This window comes from Malania oleifera, chromosome 9 (assembly GCF_029873635.1).
Source record: "Malania oleifera isolate guangnan ecotype guangnan chromosome 9, ASM2987363v1, whole genome shotgun sequence".
Lineage (NCBI taxonomy): Eukaryota > Viridiplantae > Streptophyta > Magnoliopsida > Santalales > Ximeniaceae > Malania > Malania oleifera.
Window position 1 is genome coordinate 52,696,990 of NC_080425.1, and position 17,874 is coordinate 52,714,863.

At 35.4% G+C, this 17,874-nt stretch overlaps 1 protein-coding gene across 4 annotated transcripts in view; it reads right to left on the reverse strand.

The window, feature by feature from the left end:
• Positions 1–1,839: 1,839 nt before the first annotated feature.
• Positions 1,840–17,874, reverse strand: part of LOC131163709 (uncharacterized) — a 36,144-nt gene continuing 20,109 nt past the window's right edge. For all 4 annotated transcript variants that reach the window (XM_058120397.1, XM_058120398.1, XM_058120400.1 and 1 more), the window contains exons 14-20: positions 5,914–6,095; positions 5,758–5,825; positions 5,274–5,346; positions 5,144–5,205; positions 4,134–5,061; positions 3,291–3,581; positions 1,840–2,440 (exon numbers count right to left, since the gene is read on the reverse strand). In XM_058120397.1, coding sequence (XP_057976380.1) covers positions 2,170–2,440; positions 3,291–3,581; positions 4,134–5,061; positions 5,144–5,205; positions 5,274–5,346; positions 5,758–5,825; positions 5,914–6,095 — 1,875 coding nt within the window. In that variant the 3' untranslated portion in view covers positions 1,840–2,169. The remainder of the gene's footprint in view (positions 2,441–3,290; positions 3,582–4,133; positions 5,062–5,143; positions 5,206–5,273; positions 5,347–5,757; positions 5,826–5,913; positions 6,096–17,874) is intronic.

Below are 17,874 nucleotides of genomic sequence, written 5' to 3' on the forward strand. Positions count from 1 at the left end.
AAGTTATTAGTTTTTGATTTTTTAATTTTAGTTGTTGATTTTTAATTTGATAGTGTTCACTCATTTGTAAGCCTATGAGTATGAGCATAACACATGTCACCTCAACCAAAGTGGTAATATTAAAGGCAACAATAAATTTACATAGGCAAGAGTCATCATAACATTCACAAAATGTAATACCCATCATAAAGGATCTACTAATATTATTCAATTAAGAATACAATAGTACATACAGTGACTCCTAGAGGGTTCAATTAACAATATAAATCGTATCCCTCGAAACTATTTTTAACTTTAAAAATCAAGAATCATATGAAGTTTATAGAATTTTTAAAAGGTCAAGAGAAGTCTGTGTCTCTTTACCAAATCATTGGGGAGGTCAATATTTTCTACCCAATGTTTTTATAATTTTCAACTTACTCTAGTTGTGACTTTCTCCGTTTTGTACCTTTTCAAGCTATTACCCACCTGCGATCAAAAGAGTCGAGCGATGTCACATGCAATCAAATCAATCAGTGAGGAAGAGAATCTGATTAGGAGGAAATTTGAAACCAATACTATCTCCCCTGAGGAGCTGATTCAGGTGATTCAGAGGCATACATATAGAGATGTTTTTGACAGGTTTGGCCAGCACTCTATTGCTGATCTGGAATCTGTTCTTCTGATTGGGCTTTGGAAGGTTGTTTTGCTCTCGGTTGTGCTGTACCTGTTGAAACTCGATCTGTTTATGCTTTTGAATTTTGCTTTGCATTTGTGATGGGACTTAGCTTCCCCTTTGCCTGGGTATTCCTAATGTATATTGTACATATCCATTTGATCAATACAATTTACCATTTAATAATAATACTGAAAAAAATAATGCACTAGCTGCAGTGAGAAGCTCAGGCAATTGCATCTACAGACTCAGTTGTTCCTCATGGAGCTTCTCTTAGGCACGGTCGCCCAACTTCTCGACAGAGATGAAGCAATCAAACAAGTATCCTTCCCAAACAGACGCTTGTTTGACTGGATGTCTGCACGGGGTATGGTGTCACCGAAAAGCTCATGTTCAAGAAACTGAGGTTGCACCTAGTGCGCGGTGGTTGCAAAGCCTGGTATGAGCAAACAAGTTAGGCCTGTCACTTACCATTGTGATGATAGAGGGAAAGAAACATGAGCACTGGGACTAGGCTCCTTGTTAGAAAAGAGTTGAAGGATTCTTGTATATGAGGTTACAATAATGTGAAGACTATCCTCACTACCAACATAGGGAGCTTCATGCCCTCCCTCATGCTCTCTGGAAGTTTAATCAAAAGGGGGAAAAGACATGTCATTTAAATCAACAGGCATGTTTATTTCCAGGAATTTTTTTTTTTTTTTTTTTTTTTTTTTCTAAGGCATGCGAAGGCCCATTTTTTCCCTTTGATTTTTTGACCCTTAATCTTTTATCTTATAAAATGAGAGGGGAAAAAAAATTTAACCTCCTTACTAACTAATAAATGGCAATCATTTTCAACTGATTCTTGGTGTATTTTCAATTCTTCTCCAACCTCTTTGATTATTGTCACGCTCTATCTTCAAATTTTCCCCATTTTGGCCCTCATTTTTTTCAAACTAGAATGGTTTTAGACAGCACGGGACAGACAACAAAGAAAATTAGAGTAAAAAATTAACCCACAAGTAGATAAAATGAGATTGGCCCAAGCCACACATTGGCAAAGTGTGTTAAAATCTTACCCAAAAAAAAAAGGAAAAATAAACGGCAATAGAAGTAAGATTAGTAAAGCATAAAAATCAAGTATATTTTTTCTTTGGGCAAAAGGCTTCGTGTTCGTATTTAAACCCAATATCAGAGTTCTATTTTACAAGAAATCCTGTATCTTTATTATAAAATTAAGGATTTTTTTAAAACATCCCATATACTGTCCGGCACTTCACTTGCATAACCTAATATCAATCATTCACGTTTACTAATAATCCAGAGTGGCCAAAAATTAGAAAAATATATGCTTGAGCTGAACAAGGCTATAACTTTAATTTCTTGAAGAAGCATGCATAGTTCATGCCATTCCCTGCCATTTGAAGAATGACTGGATCATTGGAGCCATTCAAGACTCTCAAGCAGCTGCTGCTTTGAAACGACAGCAGTCATATTTATTCACAGATTCTTTCATAAAGCATGTCTCAAACTCACAGCCTCCTGCACGTGCAGTCATAAATAATCTGCAACAAATTTTTAGAAGCTACTTCTTCTGGCAATTTGAGAAGGTGAGCAACTTTTGCAAACCCAGCATGGTGCCTGGAAAATATATCTTCCTTTCCTTCCATTTTCAACTCCTGCTTATAAAGTTTTGGTGGTGATAATGCCCACTGCATTGCCCAGATAGCCAAAGGTCGCATGTAGCCAAGAGATCGATATTTGTCATCTGTGTTCCAGCCTTCTGGTGTTTGAAAAGAGTAACTGTCAACAGGATGGCAAACATTTTAGTTAAAAGAGCCAAAAGCAGGAAATTTTGGAGGATAGATGTCTGTGTTGCATTGCAAAATTAAATGATTCAACCACAACAAAAGAAGGAATACTAATTGATTTCTCAGCTGATTGAGTATTTTGTCAGTGGGGATTTCGATTTACTCCCTGAAGCAGAGAGGATTAGGGATCTCTTGATACTGCAGAAGTTCATGAGTCTTAATAATTTGGTTGGACATTATGTAGTAACTATAATATTAAGAACAGAAGCACCAGGTGCAGGTGCATATTATAAACCTTAAGGATCGTAGGCATAATTGTCAGCATGCTTTTGAGGATGGAACACGATCAAGACCAATGGGACAGAAATTTTTTTAGAGTCCAATTCACATAAAATTATCCACATTCATACATTCAAGAGATGAGTAGAGCAAATTTTTAAAAAATCTAGTATAGTCGTGAATGTTAGATTATCCATAAACAGAACGGGTGAATAAGAGCATGAATTACTCATAGCTGCTGGCTTATCATGGCGCAAATTCAAGTCAAACCAAAAATTGGCAGGGTTATATGTCATATTCAGGCTTCCACATAAAAAAAAATTTATTATTGAAGTGCTTTGCAATCATTGGGACTGTAGCTTTGATTTGTTTTGCTTCCTAAAAAATAAAATTGAAACATGATAGGAACATCCTTCCATAGAGCAAGGAATGCTTGTTCGGAGCGACATTTTTATCCATGTAGTCAAATATAGGTTTTTTCTCTTTTCCTAATTGTAACCAAGTCACTGTACAGTTCATATTTCCAAATAAGTTGCATGCACAATAACTGGAGGATCACTCACCCAAGTCCATCTTCAGACCATGCAGCTTCATATATTCCAGCAGCAGTTTGAAATGCCATATCCAGCATGTTTTCATGTATCATTGTTGCAGCAACACCATATGTAACTCCAGGCCATATTTCTTTTGACTGCATTGATGACATGTCAACTTTCCCATCAGGTAACATCCCATTCACAGCCCCTCGTCTCCCATCCTTCACCCTTAAAACATTGAAATGATACACCTTCTCAAGTGCACTTCTTGCTTTGTCTTCATCAACAATGGGTGAAAGATGACATGCCCGAGCATACCTAAAAAGTAGCTATTGAGCAAGGTTTTATCCATATCCACACGGAGTTTTATGCAGCAGTTTTGGAGAAGTAGGGCTTCTCATGCGAATCTACCATTCTATGAGATTTTTTTGGCTTCCTTTAGGATATCATCAGAACTATTAAAGTAAAACTCAGAAAACAAACGAAAATAAAATTGATGCACAATGTTTCTAAAAAAATAGAAATGGTCCATAATCGCATAAATTGGCGGAAAAGGATTCATATAGCCAACCCCACCTAGTGGAACTAAGGCTTGGTTGTGTTGTTGTAATGTTTGTAAAAAAATCTGTGCTGCTAGTCACATAAGAGCTACTGCAATTAAAAGGTGCCACTAGTCACACTCCAACTGCAACTCTCTCTCTCCTCCCCCCCTCCCCCCCTTAAAGGGAACATTGAATAAACAAACTTCAACAAGTACAAAAAATTGTTAAATGAGTGCCTAAATATGTTAAAAGCCATTTAGTTTCTTTTCACAATCCTGTAAATGACCATGTATATTAGTAAAGAAGATAAAAGAAATTACTCACTGACCATTGTCCAGCCATTTGATCAGCCTGAATGGATGAACTTGTTCTACTGCCACTATTGTCATAATTAAAGTAGGAACCATTCCATAACTTCTCATATACAGCCTTTGCCTTCTGAAACTTAAACCAAAAATAATCCTCAGAACCTCTGTCGCCAACTTCACGTGCCATGGCTGAAGCAGCCTGCAAGGCTGCAACCCAGAGGCCACCACTATATGCACTCACCCCAGAAACAGACCATGTATCATATGTTTGATCAGGAAAACCGTCATTCTCGATCATTCCATCCCCGTCCCTGTCAAACTGATTCATATATGCCATTGCAACATACACAGAAGGCCAAACAGCTGCTGCAAATTTCTTATCACCTGTGGCAACCACATCCCTGTAAACTTGGAGAACAAATTTTGGATTTAAGTCTTTCCACCGATCCGTATTATAAAGGTTGTAAGCATTAACTTCAAACCATGGGTCATGGAGTCCAATATCATGGGGAACTGCACCAAGAACCTTTCTTGGGACCCATTGTCCATCATTTAGAAGTTTCATCTTACTAGGATCATGCATCATTACTGCTGCGGCAAAATCCCTTTGGATGCTAAGCTCAAGTTTTGGGAATAATGTGATCAATGCAAAAGATGAGTAGAAGTGAACATCATAAGTGTTCCACATTCTATATTCAATCCCTTCAAAATAGAGAAATTGACCAATGTTTTCTTCCCCCTGTTGAAGCAAATTTGGTCCAAAAGCAGAATTTGATCTAATTGGGGTGTGTACTTGCTCAAGTATTGATGTCATCCTCTCAAGAATGTCAACAGCAGTGTCATTTTCATGGGATATATCAGTGGGAATCTTAGAATCTGATCTCCAGCTATCAAGGGAAAACTTTCTTTCTCCAATGCTTACTAAACTATGCAGTGGAGGTGATCCATCTGCAAAAGAAAACAGGCATTATGGTGAGAATTAAACCAAGGTCCATGATAACTACAAGGAAAGTAGATTTACCACAAATACCTGTCCAAACTGTCCCCCCTGAATTGAGATAGTAGAGCTCATTAAAGAGAGTGACTGGGTACCTGCAGAAAGCCTTCAGGAACCCAAAATATTTCACAGGCAAGCAACAGCAGAAAGATACAAAACTTACCACTCAGGAAGCCTTTTGTCATAGAGAATGGGTCTTTGCCACGTATCAATCTGAGACTCCCAATGTCCATGTTCTACATTTCATAGATACAAAACTGAAGTAAGAAATTGACAACTTACACCAAGCAAAACTTAATTAGATGATCCTTTGCATGTGTCAAAAAATAAGCATATGAACCAAATATAGATTTAATTTAGAATTTATTATTCATAGCCCTTTCTTTCTCGCTTTGGTTAATGAGAGGCCGCGGGGAATAGGCTACACAATGGGGTTAGTCCACCCCTCATCCCAAACCCCTCCCAACTCTAATGCATAGTTCAGATGCCAGACTTACAATATGGATGTTCAATGGTCAAGTATTTGGGTTGTTCCCTGAAAGACTTGTGCCTAGGACTAATTCACATCCCTTTAAGCACTACAATTTTATGTTTTTTAAGAGTCCTAACAGAATAATTTGTCGTAAAAGGACATGTCAAGACATCACCAAGAATAGCATCATGTGCAATACTTGCTGCAGCATCCCCATGAGCACCATAGAATTTGGTATAACGCCTGTCTTGAAAAAAAAAAAAGAAACAATAATAAGAAAAACCATGCTCTTTTAGTTTCTCATGTTTCTGACATGTGTCAACCAACCCACCTGCGATAAGTCTTTCCACTTGAAAAGCTCACTTCAGGGCAGTCCCATGCCAGTGCAAACGTAACAGTACGTACTGCATCTGATGGAATTGTGAGGGAGGCTGCAATGGCTGCCCCAATAGATGCTCCTGGCTCAGAAGGCACTGACGTTGTAGCAGCATTAAGGCGATCAAAGCATCCATGCTATTAGAATAAGTATGGATATCAACTTCTGTGGAAAATGATGGTAGTCTGCACAACCATTACAGGGGGAAGAAGTGGCTTGCAGCAAAATATCATAAGGGATTATAAACTTAAGCATCACAATATACCTGAAAAATATATGTCATCTTAAACAAACCCAGTATTTTCAAACTGTTATCATTTTCCTTTTCTATTTTGAAGCATCAAGGGATTAAATTGAATCTTGGATGAAACTGCAGAGGTGCAAAGTGTAAATTGGTTTTAAAATTCTAATTCTTATAATGCCATGGAAGGGTCCAAATTTGCAGTTTCAAGTGTATTTAAATATTCTCTTTGTCATCATATTTGCATATGTTCTAAAAAGTTCATGGAAGCATGTGTATAGCATCTAAAACATCAATGCATCGAAATGAGTGCTAAAGTGCCTCAATTTAGATTTAGCTCAAACTCATTGTCAAAATGAATATACAACCCCCCTGACGTACCTATGTGCGGAACCAGATAACCAAAAGTCACGATTAGAAAAATGGGAGTTCACAGGAGATTTTAATCTCCTTTCCCAGAAGTGTTGGTTCGAGGACCCGTTGGTCAAAGTAAAGGGGAGGGAGTTTTAACTGTTCCATGACGGACCTGTATGATGCGAGAGTATCACAGTGCAATGCCTGAATTATTTTAGTTTCCCAGGAAATTCAGGTGCCTAAATAACAGAAATTTTACTGAAATTTTCTATTTTCAATTTCAATTTTTGATCTGAAAAGATGATCAAGTTTTCAATAACATTTTAAGAAAAACAATACGGATAAATTACTTATGATTTGAAATGAAAATATTACAAATAGAATGCATGCATGACATATTTGTGCCATCTGGGTTACATAAACCACTTGCTGCCAAGCATTGGAAGGACCAAATGGGCATCTCATTCCCATCCTCTCCATGGGTAACTTTCCAGGGAATCCCATTCCTATGGAAATCCTACTCCTAGGACCAAATTGCCCACCTTATTTTTAGCTTGGACATTGATGCCCTTGTATTATAGTATTATTACATACTATTATTATATTTAAAAATAAATAAATTATGAAAAAAAAAAACGAAAGCACTATTATTATTAATTTATTAATGTGTTATAATTTATGATAATATAATATAATTCTAAAACATATTTTTTTATAAAAAAATAATAGTGTAATATGGTAAATGTTTAGAGACCATATAGCTCCAGGTGGTGTTTGGCAATTAGGAATCAATTCTCGGAATCAGAATCAGAATGGTTGATTCCCATTCCTAACGTTTGTTCTATAGTAACCTCATTCTAATTCTCATTCCATGCAGGAATGGGATTCCCCTTTTTGTCTACATTTTGATTCCTGACTCTTATTTCCTAATCAAATCTTAATTACTGAAAATATAGTATTTACTATAATATGATAATTTATATAATATAATATGATATAAGATAACATTACATAAATTTAAAAAATAATATTAATATTATGATATCATTATTATATATATTTTAAATAAATATTAAACCATCATTAGTAATATTTTTTATTATATAAAAAAATATTATAACATATAAAAACTAATAGAACAGCATTAAATGTTAAAACATTATGATACACTTGTGATATGATTATTTATTGATGTATTATTATTTATAATATTAAAAATAAAATAAAATATTTATTATTATCATCAATTATAAATATATAATAATAAATTTAATTAATGATATAGTATAGAAAAAAAGTACATAATACTACAGTATATTAAATATAGGCAGGCACATATATTATAATGCAATATTATATATAATATAATAAATATATACTATACAAATATAAAAAATAATAACATAAATCTAAGAAATGATGTTAATATTATGACATCATTAGATATAACTATATGATAATATTTTTAAAATAAAATATTTTAACCATTATTAATATTTATATTATATATTATAATATTATAATGCATAAAAAAGTAATAGAACATTATTAAATTATAAAATACTATGATATAATTGTGTTATGATCATTTATTTATTATATTATTATGTATGACCTTAAAATAAGATAAAATATAAATTATTAATATCATTAATACAAATATATAATAGTAAATTTTAATAATGATATAGTATACAAAAAAAGAATAAAATACTATTTAGCAATAAAATATAATTCTATGGTGATTATTTTTTATTTTTTTATTTTTTATTAAATAATAAATTATGCTATAGTGTTATAATATATGAAATTTTTATTTACATTTAAACATAATAATAATAATAATAATAATAATAATAATAATATGCTAAAATATAATAAGCAAAGGATAATCAAATGCACGATTATCAAAATTATTTTATCATAAAAATTATTATTATATAGCTTAATAAAATAATAATTATGTGTTTATAATACTATTATTCTATATTAAATTAATTGAATAAATCTTTTATACTATAATGACATAATTGATAAATTAGACTCATTTCCAATTCATATGTCTATATATACCAAACACTATAATACAATTTCAATGCTGATTTTATGTCAAACCAAACACGAGAGAAATCTAGCATTCTGTTTCCGATTCTAGTGAATTCCGATTCCAATTCCAATCCTAATCCAACTATGAACCAAATGCTACCTCAATTAATTTGGTTCATTGGACTATTTAAGTGTTTGAATTTTTATTTTTATTTTTTTTTTGTCAATTTTTGATTGGTGAAAATTTTAGGACATGCCTTTAATTAACTACAAATTCTAAGTAGGTTTTTATGCTGAAAATATAACAATTATCCATATGATATTTATACACATGTCAAGGATATAATAGGCATCTTCTTGAAATGCATGATTGTTGAACCAAACACTGACATGGGAACCATGTATGCTCCTATGAATCTTACAACACAAAACAAACAAAAATATTCCCACTAGGCAAGCATTTCATTTTGAGGAATGAGATTCCTAAGAATGTCATTGTATAAGTGTACTTTTTATACTATGAACTAAATGCCCCCTAAGTGTGTAGCCATAGAGAAGAAATAGAATTAAAGAGAGAAAATTGAGGGATAGACATAGAATGAAGAATACAAAAGAAGATAGAAGGAAGAAAAGAAGAAAACAGCAAGGAGAAAGTTATAGACCGAACAAAGGAGAGTGTTCAAAACAGAAAAGAGAAGGGAAGAAGGAAAAAGAAGAAGAGGAAGGAAGGAAGAGATGAGAAGAGGAGGGAGAGCCTGGACCAGAGAGAAGGAAAACAATATGGAATTTTGGAATTCAAATATGACAACTACTCCATACAGTACAAAGTGCTTATACATCTAACGTTACAAATAAAACAAATACTTACATATAATCCCAAGTAAAAAAAGAAATTACAAAACAGAGTACTTAAAAAAGACAAAATAACCCTAAATTAATTAAACTCTTAAAATAACCAAAATTTTTCCAAACTAAAATAAAAATCCTAGATACAAGATAAGGGTCCATTTAGTGTTTGAAAACAATTCTCATTTTCCATTTGAGCTTTCTATAGAATTATAAAAGTGTCAGATTATTTTTCAATTTTACAAAATGTGTATTAAAAAAGTAGAAAGAAAGGATTTGTTTAGTTGCATAGTTTTTTCATTTTTCATTTCTAGATTTCCAAATAATTAATCACACATTGTTTTTCCAATTTTGTCGCTAAGATGAGAATGTTAAGGTGGATGAGTGGAATAACATTAAAAATAAACTAAGGAATAACATATTCATGGTAAGTTAGACATCACTCCTGTAGAAGATAAGATAAGGAATGGACAACTTAAACAATTTTGGGATCTGCAATGTAGGTGAAATGTGCGCCAATGAGGAGTGAACTAGTTACCACGAGAGCCAGTAGAAGGGCTAAGGGTAGACCTAAAATAACTTGGAATGAGATAGAAAGAATTTAATAGTCTTGAATTTGTTAGAGGAAATTTCCCATGATCGTCTACATTGGCGGAAAAGGATTCATATAGCTGATCGCAACGGGCTTAAGACTTGGTTTGTTGTTGATGTTGTACAAACTGTTTCCAGTTTTCCAGAAATTCTATAAGAAATCAAAAATGTAGAAAGCAATAAAAAAAACATCCCATTTCCCATGTAAGCTTAGGGAATTGGAAAAAAGTGGCATTTTTGTTAATTATATGAAAATTTGGAAATAGAAAATAATACTATTCTCCATAAGTGAACTATGCCAAAACTTTTCACTTTTTTCCAGTTTTTTATACAAATGCTGCACCTGAATTTTTTGTGCTTTTTTTCTTTAAAAGCTGGTGTTTGATTGATGCAAGAATCCATGTTCTGCTGGCAGCACCAAAAAAAGGGCAGCCTGATGCAGAAAGCTCCTGCATATGTTGGGTCTAGGGAAGGGGTGGACCACTTTAATTGAATAGGCATCAATAAACAGAACTGGAATGACAAACTCAACAATAGAAATGTTTGAAAGACTTTGGATGTCTTCAAGCACATGCTTTTTCCTTGCTTGTAGTGCCTTCAAGTTGAGGAACTTTGATCAGTAATGTCAAATTCTTTGTCTTGATTGGTTGGTAAAGCAAAGTTCAAAACGATCTTATTGTCATTATAGTGAAGGGCATATCTGTTCTCATGTCCTTAAGTCACACCCAAATCATTCAAACAAGGAGAATGAAGAAGTACATGGTCAATATTCATGGGTATGAGATCACACTAAACGTTATCAAAACAGTCACTCATTTGTATAGGAACCAAACATCTTTCACAAACATGCAGTGTTTTTTTTAATAATAAAAGAAAATGTAATTCAAAAGAGAATGTACAATCATATAGAGGATACTAAATCCTCAAAAAGAAGATAAAAAACAACAGTAAAAACTCAAAAATGAAAAATGAAAAAATAAAAGCAAAACAAAATCTGCTATTATCAGCCAAGAAATCCCCTCTTTAATCTCTTCCCATCATAGTTCACTGAACACTTCAAATTAGCTAGTTCCATCTAACCATTCTTCACCTTAGATTTGCCCCCGTCAAGCCTAACCTCATTTCCTCCTTGATCAGACAACATAAGGGCCAAGTCATCTACCAAACCCCAAGTTTCAATGTCTTTCTCAAAAATTTCTTGGATTGGAGTAGGCATAATTCCATCCTTAACCTTATGTTTCACCTTTAGTAACCTCATCATCAGACATATTAATTCCCTCTAAGCCTTCTAAAGGAGGAGGAGACACATAAGATAAATCCTCGAGGCGATCATTAGAAGTATCAAAGGAAAATCCATGCTGATCTCAAATATGACCCAAAAGTAAACCTTTTTCGCATTCAAAATCACTACTCCCTACACTATCCTCATTTGAAATATCTTCCCATCTCTTAGTATTCTTGCACAATTTGGCCCTCTCACCAATTGGCTCCTCCACTATACTTAAAACACCTTTGGAATCTCTCTAAACAGTTTTATGCGTTTTCTCAACTGAAAAATCACATATATCTCCATTAAATTCCCTCCCTTCAAAACCTGTTTGCGATTCCTTGCGGCGGCCATAAATCTGTCCACTTCTCGAGTTATCTGAATTGACTCCCTTACTAGCTAGATTTCCAACTGACCCAAAAACAAAGTCTTGGTTTTGAAATTCCCAAGAATTAAGATTCTTAGAAACAAAATTCCCCTCTTCATCCCTAAAACTCCCCCTATTATCATTCTTCTCCTGTTGAGGAGAAGCAACATGGCTTTCTACTTCTATTTCCTGCTTTGTACTGTTATTAGAGCATCCCTCCTAATGACCACCAAGGATGTTGTTCAAAGATAAGCACAACTTAGGGCCAATTGGAATGCCCAATATCTCGTTCGAAGATGAATGCAATTCATCTTGCTTCCAGTCTAGCGAACTCTAAACTTTCATAACCTCACCAAACTTAGGTAGAAGAGCTTCTTTATGGTTAGGGACCTATAAAGACTTTTGAGCCTGCCCATTTAGTTGACCTTGACCCATCTATGCTTTTTCACTACCCAAGCCTAGCGATAATTCATAAGATTGCTCTTGGGCATCCTTAACTAGCAAGCCAAGCAAAAATTTTAAAAGGGTATTGTTATTTTCGAACAGCTGGCACAAGTCTATATTAATCGACAAACCAGGACCAGCCCACTCAATCTTCGTCAACCCATCACCCTTGCAAGAAACCCTAGCCACCTCTTTATCTCAGTTGCTCAGTCCAAAGCGATGCCCATACCATTGTCAATTGACCATGCATAGATGACTAAATGAACTTCTCTTGGGATTCTTCCCACACAACGAGCACAAACCACCTTCTGCACACTTTCAAAGATCGATCAACCTCCGCCATCACCCATGCTTCTAGAAACTATTAGACTCCATGAGCGATTTTCATTCTTGTTATCTGCTGCATTAGTGCCTGACCTACAAGAGCTCTCCAAAGCAATGAAAGCATGCCCAAATCAAGACCATTCTCTTTCAGCCATTCAGGAACAAAAATTTACCCCTCCATCTATGCCCTATTTCCATGAACTTCCCTGCCCTAGTCACATAAATCCCCATCCAGTAGTTGACATAACACACTCAGAATCTTCAAAAACCCTTGCTCAACCTACCAGCGGGAAACGAGAACCCGTAAGTAAACCATGAAGCAACAGTTGAAGAGAGTCGTATCCACCAATTGCACTCACGGTTCTTCTCAACAAATAGAGCTCCAACCTTCCTTACCTTATCCAATCTTAGATCAAAGGACTACCCTTTGATCTATATTGAGCGAAATCCCACCATCAAACCTTACTAGCAACATGATATTGAGCAAATGAGAAATGTGCAATGAGAGGACTTTTCACGAGAGAGAAAACCACCGCAAGACTATTTAATTAATTAGTAAATAAATTCTGTAAAGTAGTGTTATCAATCCAAGATATGTCGGAAGGCTTTGGTTGGGATTCTAGATGAAGTTGCATACAAGTGACTCCATTTGTAGAAACCACATTCATAGCAGATCTTCCATCAATGATGAATTTGAAGACATTTTCTCCACACTTAAGAAAGGTATGGAATGGCTTGATATTATGCCTAGAGTATGACATAAATCTTTCCTTAATCCAATAAATTGTCATTGTGTTGCCAGGATTATTTATATGTACAGCAATTATATATCACCAAAAGCCCTTAACACAATTTGCCCACAAACCTAATGTCCAATTTCTCAAGAACCATCTTCAACCCACATGTAGTCTTGAGTACATGCATAAATTAAACAAAATCACAGAAAAATCACAAATGCAGCAAGCAAAAACTGTTCTTTATTTCTGGCAATAACAAATCCACACTCCAAAGTGCTGATGGTACATGAATATCGCACTTATTCACAAAATATCATGTCTGCACTTAACGCATCATGCTGCAAATCAAAATCTCAGGGCAAGACAACAAATTCTCAGGCCTGGAATCAATTCCTCGCGAGTTTGGCAGTTGCAGGATATTCTGGCAAATTTTCTCATGCGTTTCGCCCATGCCTAAGGTGCATGAGTCGCCAGCAGCAACTTTCCGATGATGAAATTTGGGGTGAAGGTAGATGAGATAATTGGGATTGCAATGGAAGTGGTGGTGTGATGAGAAAAAAGCATAGGAAGTTAGGGATATAGGGTGGCCTTTGGCTGGGAAGTATTTTGTCGGCACGTGGGACTTCTCTAGCTTTCAGGCAGTGATGAAATTTCAGGGAAGAGGGTTTCAGAGGGTTCTATTTGCAATGGTAATGGGGTGTTCAAAAATGATGTTTGGAAATTAGGGTTTCAAAACCAAAGGGAACGCCAGTAATTTTTCAAGAAGTTGCAGTAAGCACACTGGTTTTTGTATAGCTGTGTGGAAGAATGTCACGGAAATTTGACAGGCAGATACAAGAAGAGAAAAGAGAGAAGAAAAGCCGAGAAGGAAGAGAAGAAGAAGAATTAAGAAGGGAAGAAACTGCTGCAAGTAGAAAAGACAGCAATTAGAGAGCATAACAGAACAGTTAGAGAATACACAGAACAGAGAGAAAGAAATAGAATTAGGACAAAAAAGAGAAGAAGAGACGGAGAAGAAAGAAGAAGGGGGGAGCAAGAAGAAGAATGATTAGAAGGAAAATGAGGGGGCTGAAAATGGAAGAATGGAGATTGTGATTGGGCTCTTATACCAAATGATGCGGGACATGCATCAAGGATCTACAGCCATGAGAGAACGTAGGAGAGGAGAAGGGAAAAAGAGAAAGAAGAAGGAAGGCGGAAGAGAGGTGAAAGGAGATAGAAAGGGGATATCACACATTCACTTTCAGTTCAAATTCATCAACAACCTGACTCTTACATGCCTTCCACACAATATAAGAAAGCCTAAAATACAAGAAACTGCACGTATACCCCTAAGGATATATGAAATTAGAAACAAATCCCTAAAATTAAGCAAACGTTACAATCAAACCTCCAAATACACATAATCCTATACTAATTAAACTAAATACATATAATCAACTATTTAAATAAACACAAAAACCCCTGTCCAATTCTTCGCCATTAATCTCCAACAAGGGTCAACCCATGGTTTGACTTCTTGTCCTACATCCACTCGCCTGAATCTTTCATCTGACGTGAATAAATCTTGTTGCACCTAGCCTCATTAGAAATTGTTCCCTTCTCACTGCACTTTCCTTCTCCAGCCTCAATCATATCCTGTGAAGAAGATGCAACCATCCTCCTTATCCAACTGCAGTGCAACTCTAGTAGGGTTACTGGAGTTTCCACTTCTCTCCTTACCTGGACGTGAAACTTGATTGTCTCCACTGTCTTTACGAAAGTTCATGGTTTCGCCACTATGAACTGCTGACCCCTGAACTGTTCTTTAACTTGGAGGAACCGCATTGAAGCCCAAAGCCCTAAAGCAAATTAGGATTATGGGCTTGATATTACCAGAGGCAACAGGCTTAGTCTGCTCATGTCTAAGGCCTGATTCAGAAGTGATGGGCTGACTAAAGAATCAAACAACAGCTCATTAAACTTTACCGACTTTAGCCCTATGTTGCCCAACAACTGGCCTAGATGTAGAGAGATTTTTATAATACCCTGTCCAATCCATTCCAAGCCCACACCATTCCACTTGGACCCACAGGCCACTAACCTTGTCATTTCACAAACCCTATAATGCAGGGGCAGCACCAAGAATCTGCAGCCATGGAGAAATTAGAAGAGAGGAACGGGAAGGGAGGAGAGAGAAGATACCAAGCGGAAAACTCACGTTCAATTCAATTCAAATTCATCAGCAACTGCTACAACATAACTTTCACACACTATTTATAAGAAAGCCTATTCACATGAAAATTACACATAAACCCCTAAAACAAAATTACATTACAAACATACCCTTAGAATACACAAATACTACAAACAAGCCCTCAGCTCTCCCCCAGTTACGAAAAAATAGTCCTCGAATCTTGAAATGTTGGAGGATCAAAAAGAAGAAGCAAACTTGGACTCTTCAAAAGCTAGCACTTGAATGAGACAAGAAACCATGTTCCATTGGCAACACCATAGACTTGACTTGAGAATTAGCACCAATGAACTCATTGGGGAAGACAAACTCTACAATAGGAATGTTTGAGGGACTTTGGATGTCTTGAAACACATTCACTGCCTTCCTTGTAGTGTCTTCAAGTTGATTAACTTTGACAGGATCAATAATCTAAGATCCTTTTTCCTAGTTGGTTGGTAGAGTAGGCTTCAAAATGATTTTCTTTCCATTATAGTGGAAGACAAATGTGTTCTCATGTCCTTGAGTCACATCCAAATCATCCAACCAAGGAGAACCAAGAAGTACGTGGCCAATCTTCATAGATATGATATCATACCAAACATCAGTCAAATATTCACCCATTTGGATATGAACCAAACATCTCTCACAAACATGCATAGTAGAGTAATTAACTCAAGATATCAAATAAGGCTCTGGGTGAGGTTCCAAATGAAGCTACATTCGAGTGACTCCAGTTATGGATGTTAGGGATTTATACTAAAAGACATGCTTTATGTAATCGGTTATAGTATTTATTAATAACTTTAGTTATTTTATTTTAATGAGAATCTTTGTGAGCAATGTTTGCCTGACATTATTTATTTAATGATTACGCATGTGTGTCTTTTATTCTATATAGTAGGTAATCTAGTGTGTAGAGTACAACTTATACACAAAATATTAGATCATTAGTTCTTATAAAATATAAGTTTTGTTCATAGTCTTTAATGAAATTGGACACGCCATTGGTAGGACTGTAGCACAAGGTTTTAATAGGCCTGTCTTGACTATTGGGAATAGTACAGTTCCAACTCCTTGTGCTAGTACACTTTGTGTGTATTGAATAGAACCGTCTTGGGATAATTGTTTTTATACTGACTATATAAAACAATTAATACCTCATGGTTATTATGAGTACTTATGCTCTTAATCCCAATATGATTATTGGACACGTGCATAGAGTGTTTATTACTTTGATTCATAGAAGAGTGAGATTCTTTATGGATCAATAAACTCAGTGAGTTGGGTGATGACGTTATGTGTATGGTGAACATTAATTATTGATGGAATCCACGTCCCGGTATCGGGATTGATGATACCCCCTTGAGAAAGCTTATAAGTTTTGAATGTGTCAAATCCTGCAAGTGGATTTTGAATCCGGAAAATCAAATAAGTTAGGTGAAAGGTCTCACGAAATTAATATGTCAATCAATTAAATTGTCAGTAATTTAATTTAAAAACGGGTATCAATAATCTTTACATGGGGAGATAAATAAGCATTTAATAATAGGAGCTCGAAATTTAATTTCGAATAGGACAGGGAGTGCAATTATAATTCTTTAGTGGTGTGAATTATAACTAACATAATTAAGGATGAATTTGGGTCGGATTAGGAATTCTTAATTACGTGGGAAGCCCTAGTCATATTTGCCCAGAGGTCCCTGCTATAGCCTATATACACACGCTTCATTCAGCGGCTAGGAAGAGATGAAAGAAGTCTCACAGAGGCAAATGTTTTAGTGAGAGAATAAAACCCTAGCAACCACTTACGAGCCCACTCTCTCAGAAGCAAGACGTGTTCAAGAAATACAGTAGAAGATTCCTGGTCGTCTTCAAGAGTTCATTTCCGTACTTGCAAATTCGGGATCAAACTAGACAGATCTCATAGGTATAATCCTAATCACGTAATTAGGGTTTGTAAGATCAAAATTTTTTTTTGTTATCCGTATGCACTATAGCCGGATCTTAGGGCTATTCTGCAAGTCCCTGCAATTAATATTAGAGCCTCGGTTGATACTGTATATGGATAATAATACCATGTTCTTCGAAAATTGAATCAATGCATGCTTAGGGTAGAACGTGTGTATGCACTAACCTCTGTTTTGTAGCGTTCTGTCTGGCACTTATGGTCACAGGAATGTATGTTTTGTGATTGCGATTGTTTATTACAAGATTCATAGCATGTGAACTCTGGTTATGGAGGCATAGGATTTTGTAATCTGATACAGCTTCATCACACGAATGTATGTTTTGTGATTGCGATTGTTTATTACAAGATTCATAGCATGTGAACTCCGGTTATGGAGGTATAGGATTTTCTAATCTGATGCAGCTTCATCAAAGGAGGCACAATTGCGGCCCGTGCATAGCAATGGAGAAAAATAGGAAAAACCCTAGAACAGTGACGCGGTTTTTTGTTCCTTATTTTGAATTTAAATTTGTTTT